This window comes from Urocampus carinirostris, chromosome 5 (genome assembly GCF_059441175.1).
Source record: "Urocampus carinirostris isolate Australia breed hairy pipefish chromosome 5, RoL_Ucar_1.0, whole genome shotgun sequence".
NCBI lineage: Eukaryota > Metazoa > Chordata > Actinopteri > Syngnathiformes > Syngnathidae > Urocampus > Urocampus carinirostris.
This window is the reverse complement of record NC_142353.1, coordinates 27,762,384-27,778,869: the sequence shown is the minus strand read 5'-3', so window position 1 is coordinate 27,778,869 and position 16,486 is coordinate 27,762,384. Positions and strand designations below refer to the sequence as shown.

Below are 16,486 nucleotides of genomic sequence, written 5' to 3'. Positions count from 1 at the left end.
TATTATGTGTATAATAGACTGTGCCAGCCTTGTTGCACCAATATCGGGGATAATGGATCTTGTGCGAAGCGTGAAGTAGTGAGGATTACATTATTGTAATTTTGCTCATCTTGTTTCCCCTAGGCAAACCGTTCAGGCGGTACCAGCGCAGCCTTACTGACACAGCGTTCATCTTCTCTAAAGCAGAGGACAGCGCCCCGACTTCCCCTCTGCGCTCTCCTCTTGTCTCCCCCTTCACCCGGGCCTCCCCCTCCGGCACCCGAGTCGCATCCCCTCCCGTATTCCTCCCCGTCACCTCTCCAACTGGGACCAAGGTCCCCCCTGTGTCACCGCCCACGCTTGTAGAAGCACCCCCGGTGCCACCACAGCCCCTTGTGGAGACCAAAGCGCCCTCGCCCACTGAGCTTTCGGCGCCGCCAGCCTCCCTGGATCTGGAGGCCTCTTCCTTCTTTGGCTGGGAAGAAAGAACAGCCGCCGAATCTTCCCCCGGGCCTCCGCCACCCTCACCCCCAAATACGCTAACCCAACCAGAACGATTGTCTTTTTCATCAGAAGGTCCGCCTCCGCAGCCTCCGTCGTCTCCTCTACCCGAGATAACGGCGCTTGACGCAGGTAAGAAGAACTCGATAATGGGGGCGGACGATGTTTTTCCAGCCAACCGATTCCTGCGCTTAAGATTTTGTCGGCTATTTTTGACTTTCAAAAATGAGAAGATGTGTGCGCCGAAGTCAAATCCACAACATTCTAAACACTGCCAATAGACTTAATCCATTCTGCTACAACACATGGCTTAAAATGTGCGAGCGTCGTAGAAAAAATGGTTCAAGACTGCCTTGACCAAAAGCTACATTTGCCACAATGCTTGTCGATTATGATACCAAATTGACGGCTCAGCAACAATACACTGTAAGTGAAGTTAAGTCAAGTCATGTTTATTTGTATAGCCCTTATTCACAAAGAGTCTCGAAGGGCTGCACAGATCACAGACTATTGCAAACTACAGACTAGTTTTACACCATCTCCTGATCTAAAACCTACATGAGAACAAGGAAAAACTCAAAAACTTCAGAATGAGGAAAATAAAGAAACCTTGAGAAGGGACCACACATGAGGTAATCCTCCTTCCAGGATGACCAGGCTGCAATGTAATATTGATAATAATTAAAGTTGTATACAGTTAACTCTTTAACAGAGCTTATTCCTTTCATAAAAACGTGAAGAAGTCCCATCGTCATCGTCTGGTCAGAGAGGGATGACGTTTAACTACTGAGCTAACTGTTACTTTATTGAACATTATAGGATATATCAATTTTCTTCTATGATTTAATTACAGTATTTGATTTAACAAGCTCAGTTTAGAGTTCAAGCTTTAACCTCGTTTAACTTATTCTAGCATTTTAACTTCCATGTTAAAGCTCTAAAGTTATGTCATCGCAACAGTTTTTTTTTCCCAAATTAATGCCAAACAGGTGGAATTGAGAAATGATCTAAAAAAATGTCCAAGAAGATTTTCCTGTATTTAGTTAACTTCATATAGGGTTTGTACAGGTGCTTGTAGTACTGAAAAAATGCTTGAATTGTAATGTTGTGTTTTAAAGGATGGAAAAGTATTTACATTTGGAGAGTAGTGTTTGTAAATGCTTGAAATTGTTGCTGTGTTTCTCAGCAGTCTACACAGTGAAGTCTATTTTTGTACCATTGTGATACTTTTTAAAAATTGAACCCTGATGTTTCTCCATGGACAGACCACCAGACAAGCATGTTTGTCTGTACCGACACTGGCTACAAAGTGCAAGCCGTCCTGCTGGAAGTGGACGAGGAGGAAGATGATGAAGAGGACAAGGAAGAAGAAGCGGAGGACGAGAAGAATGTGGAGGAGGAAGCTGATGAGCAATTGCAATGTTTGACGTCCAATGAGGAATCCCAGGCACAAACGTTTACATCCGTCGAGGAACCGGACCGGGCAGAGTCAGAGGAACTGAAGCAGCTGAGGGAGGGGCAGGGAGACGAATTGGAACAAAAACTCAATTTTGGATACTTGGAGGAAAAATATGAGGAGGTGCAAGAAGCTGAAGAGAAGGTCAACCAAGGCCAAGAACCTGATGAGGAAATTGAAAATGTTCCAGAAAAATACGAGACGCCCGACATAACAGGTAGGTTATCGCTATCCACAAATCATTACAGTAACACGCCCGGGATATGGTGTCCCCGCCTTATGACATTTTTATTTTACAGTGTGGAATAAGACTGATGGTTTTTGGGCCCTTTTTTACATCATTTTCTCCACTATACAACGTTAACAACAAATTATTCCACGTAGAAAACTTTGCAGCGTTTGTGTAAGTGATAAAGTAAGATGCCTGTGTCCTATTGGTCGACATATTAGATGCTGGCCTGGTATGTCTTTGGATAACGACTTTAAGTAAAAGGTAGATGCGTTATTGGCTAAATGACCTCCCACAATGCTTTTCTTCATTCAGGTCAGAAACTCATGCTTTTCTTAAAAACTTTACATGTCTGCGATAGGATTCTGTATTTTTTGTACTGTGTTATTTTCCATGGGTTTTAAGGCCTGCAGTGATGCAAAGGGAGTTGCAAAAATATTATAACGATAGAAATTAGGCTTAGGTTTGGCAAGAAATATGAAGAAGGTACATAAATTACTACCCTCACCAAGTTGCATGGCCATAACCAATCAACAATTGGGTATTATTATTATTTGATATATGGATGTGAATAAAGCAGAGTTATATCCTAAGAGCAGGACATTCCTCCCAAGTGGAAGTTTTGAAAGCGGTATTATTTTCAATTCATCTACTTCCTCTCTTTGTATCCACCCGCCACTCCACTGTAACACCTCAAATCACGTTTTCTTTTATAATAATTGTTATTTTATCACATAATCCTGTATTACACATAAAGTGTACTTACTGATAAGTTTATTGTTTAGGTGACACTTAAAATAAATAAAGAATACTTCCATGGATTTTGAACTTGAAAGAATACAAGGACCAACTTCCTCAGATAAGAGATTCCGACCTGTTCTAAAAGCCCTCCCTTTGTTTTCATTAAATTTATTAGGTTACAAAAAGCAAACCTGCCCTAAAGGGTGTGAAAATCAAAGAACTTTATTAGTTGATAGTGACAATAATGGGTGGCAGGTGCTCAGGAGGTCGAGCGTTCGTCTTGGCATCTAGAGGTCGCAGGTTTGATTCCCTGCTCCTGGGAATTTCAGTGTTCTTGGGCAAGACACTGAACCCCTAATGCCCCCGATGAGCAGGTAGTTGCCTTGCATGGCTGACGCTGCTATCGGTGTGTGAGTATGTGTGTGAATGGGTAAGTGTGAAGCATATTGTAAAGCGCATAGGGAGGTCTTCAGTGACCTGAAAAGTGCTATATAAATGCAGACCATTTACCATATACTATTAATGTAAACAGCGCATATTGGTCAAAATAACGAAAGGCAAGTAAGTGATAATAGTCAAAATAGAGAATTGGCATCTTATCTGCAGGTGTCCAATATTAAAAAGATAATTTATTTATCAGTTACCATATACTTTTTTCTTATTTTAATGTTTGAATTGGCATTTGGGTTCCATCCCCCACTATAGGCCAGTCTCACTTTGTTAACAGAGCTTATTCCTTTCCCAGGGGTCTGATTTAATGCAAAAAAGATGAAACTTATATGCAATATTTCAGATGAGGACCACATCAAATTTGAACCGGCAGTCCTGCTACCGACTGACCGCTTCACAAATGGAGAAAAAGAGAACGGCTTAGGTTTGTTCGACGATCCGATCCAAAATGAATCTTCCTTCGACTCGAAATTCACGTTCAGACATTCTTCAGGGCGATCCCTCAGCCCGTCGGATGCTGAGATCAGCTCGCCGGAACTGAGCGGCTGTTATGACCTTGACAACGCTGCGGAGGGCGAGGACATCAACCAGGAGGAAGTGTCAGAAAATGGACAAGAGGTAAAACAAAATCTCACAACAATAAAACAAAAACTTTGGTTTTCATAGCCAGGGGTGGGCAAACTTTAAGAGTGGTTGGCCATTTACTCCTCATTTGCACTTATGAATATATATAAATGCAGAAATCTACATGTTATATATTTTTTTATATGTTTAAAAATAGATTTGTTTCATCAAATTGTTTTTTTAAATGCTCAGTATGAAAGAAAAATAAAATATTAGGTCCCTGTTTGAAGCAGTTTAATTGGTGTGTAGTCTTGTTTAATTTATGTACTATTTCTATAGTATTACTGTCGGTGTACTTTTTATTGTATTTCTGTGGTATCTCAGTAGTAGTATTTCTGTAATACTATTTTTCTAGTATTGCTGTTGTAGTATTTCTATGGTAGTATTTTTGTACTACTACCACAATGTTTGTAGTTATTTGGTTTAGGGATTTTTGTAGGTATTTTGGAAATAAGATTTTTGGAAATTGCATGGACAGCTGCTGGAAGAAGTTGAAAGCTTTAGGTACTTGGGTTGTGATGTGGCTGCAGTTGGTGGAATGGAGTGCGAGGTATTGCACAGAGTGAATCAAGGAAGCAAGGTTTTGGGTGCTCTGAGGAGAGTGATGAGCAACAAGAGTATGAGTATGGATGTTAAGAGGGGACTGTATGAGAGTGTGATTGTGCCGACTGTGTTGTATGGTGCAGAGACTTGGAGCCTGAACGCAGATCAGAGACATAAATTAAATGTTTTTGAGATGAAGTGTTTGAGGTACCTGTTTTAAGCACCTACTATGGTATTTATTTTTATTGTAATGTTGTAGTATTTTTATAGTATTTCTGTTGTAGAATTTTGGTTGTAGACACATAATTGAACAATGTGATCATCTCTATTGATCCTCCGGCTGAGAAGGGAAGCTAGGGCGTCGCTGTACTTTTTGAACTTCTTGAACAATTTTACATATTAACTATGTTTATTGTTGATGTTGACTAAATTTCGAGTAACATTACCCAATGCAACATCAATTGCAGCCTAAAAGGGGATTACCATTTGTGTGGCCCCTTCTCAAGGTTTGTTATTTTCCTCATGCTGAGATTTTCTAGTTTTTCCTTGCCTGCATGCCAGTTTCAGATCGGGAAATGGCGTGATTGTGGCCTGTGCAGTCCTTTGGGACATTTTGTGAAGGCTATACTAATAAATGTGACTTGACAAGGGACAGAACATGAAAAACATTTTTTCCATTAATAGTGTATTTTACCATCATGTTATACATTTTAACATTTTGTTTTTAACCGTTCTGTTTGGCAGGGTGCTTGAAATAGCCTGACGGGCTGCATTTGGCCCCGTAGGGTGTAGTTTGCCCACCCTTGTCAAACCCACACGTCCAAGTGTTTCAAGTTCCGCTTAAATCCAGCAGATAGCAGCAAATACTCTTCAAAATTGAGACACCAACCCTTTTGTTACTGATTGGCACATTTACTGATAGGGCTTACAGTTCTAAAATAACAATTTATCATGTTCTCACCAAGTAGTGTAAAAATAGGTTCAGTCAACCACTAAAAAGTCTGACTCTGGTAAAAGGGCGCAGAGCCAATTTAAAAAATGTTTTTAAAGAATTCATCAAATAAAACTAGGATGGTCTAATCGTTCCAGACCCAACTTTCGCTTCCTTTAAGAATAAAACCTGAAGTTTTATTTGCACCTGTTTGACCATAATTGTTACATTCCTGCTGCCTTCCTCATTTATTGACTTGTGTGGTTTCAGATGTGACCAGTTTGCTCACTCTTAAATTCCACTGTAAGACCAGATGCTGGAATTTCTGTTCACTGCTGCTCACTTTAAGTATATGCAGTGCAATATTACTTTTTTAGGTAATTCTGGTTAAGTAAAAAGTATTAACACAGGTCATTTTTCCCTTTTACACTCCAAAACATAAAATCTTACCCCATTGGGAGAAAATCAGTCCATTTTCATTTTCTTCCGGATATCTGGGGTCAGGTCCCGAGGCAGCAACCTCAGCAGGGCAGCCCGGACCTAGTTGTCGCCAGCCACTTCACTCAGCTCATCCGACGGATCCCGAGGCGTTCCCGGGCCAATCTAGAGACATAATCTCTCCAGCGTGTCCTGGGTCGTCCCCAGAGCCTCCTGCCTGTGAGACATGCCTGAAACACTTCCTGAGGGAGGCGTCCAGGAGGCATCCTTATCACCTCAACTGGCTCCTTTTAATGCAGAAGATTCTCTCTTGGATGACCGAGCTTTTCACCCTGTCTCTAAGGGAGAGCCCAGCCACTCTGCGGAGGAAACACATTTCAGCCGCTTGTATCTGAGATCTTGTTTCCACCGTTTATGACCATAGGTGAGGATAGAAATGTTGATGGACCAGTAAACTCAGAGGTTTGCCTTTTGGACCAGTTCCTTCTTCACCAGGGAGGACTGGTACAGGGTGCGCATGACAACATCACCAATCTTTCTGTCGATCTCCTGTTCCATTTTACCCTCACTCGTGAACAAGACCCCGATATACCTAAACTCCTCCACTTCAGGATCACATCCCCGACCCTGACAGAGCATGCCACCCTTTTCCAGCTAAAAACCGCGGTCTCTGACTTGATGGTGCCATCTTAATCCCAGCCACGGCACACTCTGCTGCAAATCGCTCCTTTGAGAGCTAAGGATCAAGGCTTGAGGAGGCCACCAGCTCCACATCATCTGCAAGAAGCAGATATGCAATGCTGAGGCTTCCAAACGGGACACTTTCCTCGCCAAGGCTGCGCCTAGAAATTCCATCCACAAAAGTTATGAATACAATCGGTGAAAAAGGAAAGCCTTGGCGGAGTCCAACTCCCACTGGAAACCAATCTGACCGGCAGCTGGCAATGTGGACCAAACTCTGGCACCGGGCATACAGGGACCGTACAGCCCTGAAGACATTGCAGTTCCCCCCACTCCCAGAGCACCCTTCACATAATTCTTTGAGGAACATGGTCTAATGCCTTCTCCAATTGCACAGTGTGTTGAGCTGGTCCACAGTAGTAGAAAATAGAATAAAGAAAATTAGTCACTTATAATGTTTTTTTATTTTGCAATATTCTGGATCATCTAACACAGGGGTCGGGAACCTTTTTGACTCAAAGAGCCATAAAAGCAAAATATGTTAATTTTATTTTGGGAAAGAGCCACACCATATAATGTGAGGCAAATTTACTAAATTGCTAAACCCGCGCCCCAGACAAAAGCTTAGTCTTCAGCACATTAATTTTTGATGATTTGATAAAAATTATGAAAAGAAAATAATGCCAGAGCCCGTGTCCCAAAATCAACAAACATACCACTTTAAACTTGTCTTTTTCTTGCAATTACTCAAGATCGGTTAAACTCATTTTGACCCTTTTTTCCAACATATTGGTTTCAAAACCAGATGCAAGCATTTATTTTGTAAAAAGGTCACACCATTCTGAGAACAGGGAGCCTGATGTGCTTACTTTTGGCGCAGAAGGAGTAGGGCGAGAGATGGGAGGGAGTGCTTGCACTTTTTGCATAGCTCCACCCATCCCTCCCACTCACCCAATCAAATAACTAAGTTCTCTTCCGGTGTTTACGCATATATACAATTTGTTCCGGGGTTTCATCAAAAAGTATCCGAACACTGAAAACAGATTATATAGTGAGCTTTTATTTAAAGGATTCTTGAGCGTTGTACAGCCAAAACGAGTTTTATTTTGTGTGGCACCTTGGCTGTAAATCGTAGTGAAAACCTGCCCTATATATTCTGAAAAGTACTGTTCTTAGAATCAGGTTTGGTTTGGCTTTGCTTGTGTCAGTACAGGATTAATAGCTCAAGTTTTGAACGAAATGGAGAAAATTTGCATGCAATTAAATTTGTCTCTGAGCCATAGGTACTCAGAGAAAGAGCCATATCTGGCTCGCGAGCCATAGGTTCCCGACCCCTGATCTAACACATTAGGAAAAATCATCCTCAAAATATACATAATTATCTCATTTACACTATTCATTTTTTATAATTATTTGTTAGTGCCCCTATGACTTTATTACAGTGTCCCCTGATGGTGAAAAACATGGAACCTATTTATGTCAGCTATGAATTTTTCAAAGTCACAATATTTTGGGGGTAATTTGGGTAAAGCAGACCGTTTTTTTCACACAGAACTTTTTATTGGTTTGTAATGCACATTTTTTTAACTTGAAGTTTGTTATACACAAGGTTTTCCGTATTTGTGCAATGATTGTAAACATTTTCCTGACTAAAATCGCAAAACATTGGATGCATTGGGAATCAAACCCATGTTGTGGCAGTGAGAGCGCTGGATTCTAACTACTAGTTCACTAGTGATATAGAAAATATAACTGAATATTGCCTGACATTGCCGGACCGATAGAAGATTAGATCGGGCTGCTTGGTGTGGTTGGTGTTTGGGAGATGCAGTACCCAACTTGGCCACCACAGGGTGATAGAGACTCCACAAAAGCAGACCACACAAAGGCAGATGTTTATTGACTTTGTTGCTATTTATTAGAGGTGCATTGACACAAAACTTAGCTAAAGACACTCTTAAGTACAACTGTGTATATTTTCACAAAAAATAGTTCAACCGTTTTCAGAGCCTATTAGTCACAGACAAGCACACAAACACACGCTCACAAATTGGAATTTATAGAGTTGTTTTGATTACATTACATTGACTAGATTTAGATTTATAGATGGATAATATAAGGCATTTGATTTTATCTCATTAATCACACTATTTCTACTCACAGTACCAGAGACAAATCTTGGACGACGAAGAAAATAGGACGTTGTCCTGAAAAATATAAATAAACGCAAAAAAGTACAATGAGGGAAACAACTGTTGATTTCATGATGAATCTGACGATGAAAGGGATTGAATAAATTCATTGTAAAAGTTATATTGGTTTTTATTTATAGTTTATATTATCAATTAATTATTTCAATCATTGCCACACATATTCAACAACATTTTTCACCTACAATGCTTTGAATAAAATAGAATAAAATAGATTATAATTGTAACATGTGAAATACACAACAAAAAATAGTACGCTAATGACATAAAATGTAATGCCTTTTCACATTTCATCTATATCACCGGTGTAGTGGTAAGGTTTTGGTGCTCTCCCCGCCGCGAACAGGGTTTGATTCCCCCTGTATCCAACTTTAAAATTTGAGCTGAAAAAATATATAAAATACATAATTTTATAATGATAATAATACATTGTACTTCGAAGTGCCTTTCAGGACACCCAAGGTCGCTGTACAGAGAGTACTAAAGAACAATAAAACAAGCAAGTAAAAAAATACCAAATAAAAACACAGTAGAGTCAAAAGGGTATAGTATGTGAGGCTGATTATCAAGAAAAGGTAAGTCTGAAGTGGTGAGTTTTGAGTCTGGATTTGAAAGTGGACAGAGTGGACGGAGGTCAGGCGGCAAAGAGTTCCAGAGCTGGGGGTCTGAGCGTCTGAAAGCTCTGCTCGCCATGTAGCTGAGACGTGCAGCGGGTACAGTGAGATGGAGGGGGGAAGATGATCTGAGTGTGCGGAATAGAGTGGCACTGTGAAGGAGGTCTGAAAGATAGAGAGGGGCAAGGTTAAGAATGGCCATGTAGGTGTAAAGCAGGATTTTGTTGTTTCTTCTATGGTTTTTATAGTGATTTTTTGTCATCAAAAATTACGGGTGCACGTTATACACAAATGAATACAGTACATTTTGATAAATGAACCATATATGTAGCCAATGCTACTTGTTTGCTTTATGATTTTTATTTCCTTTCCTTTCCACCCAAGGTAGTGGAGCAACAAATATGCGTCCGAGCTCTTTACGACTACCAAGCAGGTAAGACGCCACTTAGGTGATAATCTCTCCTGAGCACACAGAAGGACTCCCTCCACTTAGCGTGCGATTAGCGGCTTTTCACAACGTATGATCTTTTTGTCCCCACAGAGGACGACTCGGAGATCTCCTTTGAGCCGGGTGACATCATCAGAGACGTGGAAACGTTGGATAAAGCTTGGTGGAGGGGATGGAGCAAAGACGGACGCCAAGGATTGTTCCCCGCCAATTACGTGGAGACCATTTAGCACAGAGGAACATGAACGCTTAGTAGTATTCTCAGGGACCTCGTCATCCCTCATCGAGTCTTAAAAAAAGAAATATATACAGTAGACCCCAGGGAAAAGACATGAATCAGTTCTAAGGTGGGGATTGCAAAATGAAATTGCCGTTTAGCAGAGAATACAAACCTATGCGAGGTAGCTAATGCCCTCCGATCCTGTGGTACCCCAGGTAAAACATTAAAATAGATACAAAGTACATAGTAAGTGTTACTTATGTGTAATATACGTGTATATGATAAATTAACATTATAATTGCATACAAAAGTAAATAGAAATTAAATCTTATTTACCTTTGGTGTTGATGAGCTGGTCAAGTGGGGTGACAGGTGGATGCAGAGGGGTGTTAAACATGCCAACAACAAATTAGAACTAATTTTAAAACTTCCACTTACAAGATTTCCTTCCTTCAATAGCCTACTTATTTTTAACAATAGTCCCTTGCAAGCCATTTTTATCCTAATCATGCTTTTACTTCTTCCTTTAGCATCACTTTAAGTTCTAGCTAATAAATGCAGCACATAAAATTCAGTGTTTTTAAGACTAATACATTAGCGGCATATTTTATTTTTATGTCTTTTAACTGGAAGCATATGATAAAAACATTAAAATAATAAAATAGTTTATAATAAAAACATTATACTAAAACATATACTATAGTAGGTACTATTTATGTGTAATAGAAGTTTTTATGAATAAATAATACCATTAGTAATATGCAATGAAAAATGAAATATATTTACCTTTGGTGTAACTTAACGAGTTAGTCAAGTGGAGTAGCTGGTGGATGCAGGTGGGATGAGACGGCAGTTGAAAATTCACACTGATATTAAAACTTCCAAGGATTAGCATGCCCTTAGAGGAGAAGAAAATAGAAGGGGAAAGCAGAACACATTTTTTTTGCTTTAATCGCTTCTTTATTTTTAATAATAGCGCCGATCTTCGATTGATTACGGCCGTGCAACTTAGTGAAGATAGCTATTGGTTTGCATTCTTCATATTATTTTAAAATAGGAGACTTCATCTGGTTATATTTTTTTGCTTCTCCCTTTAGCATTACCGCATGTCAATAGTGGATGAATACAGTTCAAAACATACAGTAGTTTTTATGAAACACGTGCAATTCTGAACTGAATGAAGAAAGAGAAAGGAAATCAGGGAGGTAGCTCAGCCCATAGCTGGTCAAGTTGTGTAGCGTGAGGATGCAGAGAAGGGGAAGAGATGGGGACAGCCAACTAAAAAATGAAAGTTTAAAACCTTTCACTTGCAAGAATTGTTTTTTTTTATCCGCAATATATTTATTTAATCTTTTATTATTTATTTTTAATAATAGTCCCTAATGTCAATTGGTTACAGACTAAGCTAGGGTAGCGATTCATGCGCATTCTTCATATTTCTTCATCATCGCAAGCGTCTTTTCTTTGGTTATTATTGTTGGTATAATGGCGGCGCCCTCTGTTGGCTGCGGCTGCATCGACTCGCTACAACGGGTCAGGTGTATCGACATTTCGTTCTGTGTACATTGTTACAAAGAATGACAATACAAAGGAAATTATTATTATTATTATTATTTTTTGCCTTTCCCTTTAACATCATTGCAAGCTTTTTGACCTACAGTGAAAACTACATTATTGTATCTCAAAAAATAGTGCAGTCTTTACGAAACACATGAGATTCTGAACTGAATGAAGAGAGTAAAAGGCATTGTGGGAAGTACTCAAGCCAACGGTGGGCAAAGTTTTTTAGACACAGGCTGCAGCGGGTTAGAAAAAATGACCAGATTTGATGATTTGATTTGATTTGTTTTTGTATCTGCTGATATAGAGCCTCAAATCCAATTCCTCTGCAATACATCAGGGAAAAAAAGGACATTAGGGACAAGAGTGGCCCCAAAACAACAACAAACATTTACTAGTAGTACTTTATTCAGCACTATATGTATATTATATGTCGTTATATTTTCACCATCTTTGTTTGGCGGGCCGGATTAATATAATAGTCAAGATGCATGTGGCTTGTGTGCCGTAGATTGCCCACCCTTGACTTAAGCCAATAGCATATCAGCATTTTCATGATGCCGTGACACAAACCAATGGTTGACCAGCCTTTTTTATGAGGTTGACCAATAGCAGACAGGGATCTTATGGAGAACTCGAACAACAATTGTATTTATTGTTGAGGTCTTATGGTGACAAAAATACAATAAAAAGGGGCACAAAAACATCATATTCCACATCATAAAGGGAAAACGATGTAAAGCGGATTGCCATATCCTGGGGGAGGCGGGGTCTACTGTACAATATTTTGTCAGTCTTTTTATTTTTTTATTAATGACCAAAATAACTTATTTCTTCAGGAGGAATGTTGAAAGGCGGGATCATGTCACATCACAATGAAATATACAGTGATCCCTCGCTATAACACGGTTCACTTTTCACTGTCTTTGTATTTCACTGATTTGCATAGTGTACTGCATTTCGATTGGCTAAACAGTTTCTCCACTTCTTCTCTAACTGTGCCTCAATAACCTCGCGATTTAATACTACAACTATGTAAAACAGCTTGCCATATATACGTAAACTGTTATTTCAGGTTTCTCTAAAACCCATAGACAAAACTTTCTGCACCGACAAAAGTATTGTATGAAATATTGTAAAAAAAAAAAAAAGGTTTCTACTTTTAGTTTCCTACGTTTTCGAACATAACCACCAATAAACAAGGGTTCGCTGTAATCACAAACTTACTTAATACGTGTGTTTGTTTATCCATACCTATATATTTCGTTCACTCAAATATATGATAACAATGATTCAGAATTTGGTATCTCACTTCACATTATTATCCAGCATTATCCCTTTCTACTTCACCCTTTGTACTTTGTGGCCTCAGTGCTTTAGCATTGTTGGGTGTTTAATCAATTATTTGAACAAATAATTTGATAACCAATTTAACTCGAGCGATTTTATTCTTTCTAAACTCGTCTTGCCGTGTCGGAGAACCATATTTGTTTTTCAGATAATTATACTGGGGAAACAGAATGAAAAACCTTTAATTTGAAGGCTACATACAACTTTGAGTTTTTCCTTGCCCTCATGTAGGTTTTAGATCAGGGGATGGTGTAATAATAGTCTGTAGTTTGCAATAATCTGTGGTCTGTGCAGCCCTTTGAGACTCCTTGTGATTAAGGGATATACAAATAAACATGACTTGACTTTAAGTGAATTCTTTTTACCGTTTTTGATAGTTCAATATGCTTTAATCAAGACACACACTCTCTTGGATTTATAGGTTTTTTTTACTTAATATCTACAGAAGAAACTTGATTAGAACACAAAAAAAACAAAGAAAGATTAAAGTTGGCATCTTAACTGGCACCATTTAGACAGGAAACAAACTTAATTATTATGCTATTATCATTCGATAACGTCACACCAATGCTCTGCACCATGGGATAGACTGTGGTTATGGTTCGATGAAGGTGAAGGCCCAGTCTGGATATCCTAGGTGGTTTTAGTGGTGAGGGACCCTCAAGGCTGGAGACCCGGTCAGGACGAGGACCACGGAAAGCAGCTTAGTGAAGGTTTCGTTTGCTGTTGGTGGTCGGAGGCTTCTTTGAGGTCGCTGGCTGTGTCCCACTGGGTTGGTATCCGTCTCAATCAGGTTCTCTGGTTCATTGTTATACTGGGACTGCATCAGAACCTTTTTGGTTGCGTGCGTTCCGGTCTGGCCGGCCCCATGTGGGGGGTCGTCATGGCGACCGTTGATGCGCTAGTGCAAGATAATGCCCCAGCACCCAACATGCAGGATAAATATCACAGCCCGGTGTGATCAGAATAATTTAATTAGAGCATAACACTCAGTTCACATGATCTAACATTCTGTCATTATTATCTTTGACATTGCAAAACGAAATTTTGACCCAACATCGAATGTGCTGCAGTGCATTGCGGATTAAAAAATCAATTATCCACAATCAATTATCCCTGTTCTCATATCGCAGCTGGCAAGGGCCAGCAGAGCGCATTTTTGTTGAGCTTGGTGGTTGCTTTTTGTCATTTTGTACAATGAAAAAGGGAACTGCACTGTCGTGGCCACGAGCCATTATCCCCAATTGCATTTTGCTGCCAGCGAGGGCCGGCAGAGCACATTTTTGTTGGGCCGTGAGGGTTTTGTTTTTTTTGCCATTCTTTTCAAGAAAAAGTAACCTGCAACTGAGCGGCTGCGATCCATTATCCCCAATCTAATATTGCTGCAAGTGGGGACTGGCGGACGGCACTTTTGTCTGAAGGCATGCCATTCTGGCTCACCAAATATGAAATGCACGGTTGTAGGCTCAATACATTATCCCCAGTCGACTTACTGAGAGCAGGGGGCAGCGGTTTATTTGGCATTACGCCAAGGGACTCTTTTTTGCTGTTATGTTTCATGAAAAGTGATCTACGCACCCGAGCTTGTGATCCATTACCCCCAGTCAAGTATTGCTGAGAGCAGGTACTGGAACAGTGCATTTTTTTCAGGCTTGGCGGCTCTTTTTTGCCGTTATCTCTTCCTAAAATGAACTGCACTTGCACAGCTGCGATCAATTACCCGCAATCCTATTTTGCTGCACGTGGGGACCAGCAGAAAGCACTTTTGTTGGTAGGTGTGTCGTTCATGCCTTCCTAAAATAAAATGCTTGGTTGTGGCCGCTAGCCATTATTCGCGGTGGCTTTTTTTCTCTGAGCTGGTGCAGGGAGAGCAAATTTGTGTCACGTGTGGTGGATATTTTTCCGGTTCTTTCCTCTTAAAATGAACAGCACCCATGCGACCACTATCCACTATACATGGTCGACTACTGCGGAGAGCAGGGGCTGGCAGAGTGCATTTCTTTCAAAGAATGCCATTGTGGACTGCCTAAAGTAAACGGCACTGTTTTGATTGTGATCAATTTCCCCCAGTTGACTATTTTTGAAGGCAAGGGGCCGAAAGAGCAGATTTGTGTCATGCTCGGCAGTTCTTTTTTTCTGTTGTTTAAGCCTAAAATAACATCACCCTTGTGGCTGTGATCCTTTATCCCTGGTTGACTATTGTTGAGGGCAGGTGCTAGCAGGGAGCATTTTCTTCCAGTTATAACAGTTGAAGCATGCCATTGTGACCCGCCTAAAATGAACTGCACTGTTTTGACAGCGATCGATTAGCACAAGTAAACTATTGTTAAAAGTGGGGCCTGAGAGTAAATTTGTGTCGTGCGTGGCGGCTTTTTTCTCCATTTTCACCGTCTAACGTAAACAGCACTCATGCAGTCGCGATCCATTACCCCTGGTTGGCTATTGCGACGAAATAAATGGGGGAACAGGCTACTCTGCCTGATTTCTACACATCGCAGGAGGTTCTGGTCCCCGTTAACCGCATTAAATGGGGGATTACAGTCCACGTGTACCTCAACTTTTAATCATCTCCCTAAGTTTCCTGAGAAATTTCCCATCTCTATATTTGCTCCTGACTGCCTTTCATTTCTTGATTAACCGCAGCAGAACACAGCGACGCTGTTTGAAATTCTCATATTTGCCCGTATCAGTCTCGGAAACGATGCTATGTTTTGTTGTCATGGTGATGTCTATACTTACATCCTTTGATTAAGTTGTCTCGTGTTGTTCCCGCTGCGTTTTAATTAAGTCATGTAACACAGCCACCAGATACAAGCGGGTAAAAAAAAAAAAGGCTTGAGAATGTAATCGGCTTAAATATAATCGCACACCCTGTATGTATAAATGTATAGCGACAACCAATTTCATATTTGAGTTGTGTATTATGTGTTGTATGTTTGTTTTCTTTGCATTTGTGTCAGTCTTATATATGAGAGACTTCTACAGTTTTATTAAAATGTTCCCCTCATGTGCATATGTGTTTCATATCAAATGTAGGCTTTCTGTATGAATAAACAAATATGACTAGACACTCTGAATAAGGCAAAACATTGTTAATTAGAAAAAATAATATGGACAGTTGTTTTGAACAAATAATGTATGAACAAAACTAAATTTAAAAATACATTAGCGACATGGGCAAAATATTTTTATGCAATACAAATTGTTATAAAAAATCAATAAATCTGACTGGAAAATGTAAAAATATTTTCTTAATTATTTGATTAATTCACTATATTAAAAGTTAAAAAACATTTATTTCGAATTGTGCAGTATATGAGTGGAGGTAAATAATTTACCCTAAAAACCCAATTTATTAAATGAAATATTTTTTAAAATTATTTTAATGTGTTCATTTGTAAAATCATGATTTTAAAATGAGACAAATAATCTAGCAGTGAAGAAAAAAATCCTAACTTGAAAACATGATTTTTTCAAAAATATATGTGTTTTAATTATTTTTTTTTTATTG

At 39.6% G+C, this 16,486-nt stretch overlaps 1 protein-coding gene across 1 annotated transcript in view; it reads left to right on the top strand.

The window, feature by feature from the left end:
• LOC148365909 (uncharacterized) overlaps positions 1–15,982 on the top strand; it is a 63,772-nt gene extending 47,790 nt beyond the window's left edge. The window contains exons 11-16 of the mRNA XM_088336376.1: positions 124–612; positions 1,746–2,153; positions 3,700–3,780; positions 3,850–3,974; positions 9,782–9,830; positions 9,939–15,982. Of these exons, the coding sequence (XP_088192502.1) occupies positions 124–612; positions 1,746–2,153; positions 3,700–3,780; positions 3,850–3,974; positions 9,782–9,830; positions 9,939–10,075 (1,289 nt within the window). The 3' untranslated portion in view covers positions 10,076–15,982. The remainder of the gene's footprint in view (positions 1–123; positions 613–1,745; positions 2,154–3,699; positions 3,781–3,849; positions 3,975–9,781; positions 9,831–9,938) is intronic.
• The last annotated feature ends 504 nt before the right edge of the window (positions 15,983–16,486 follow it).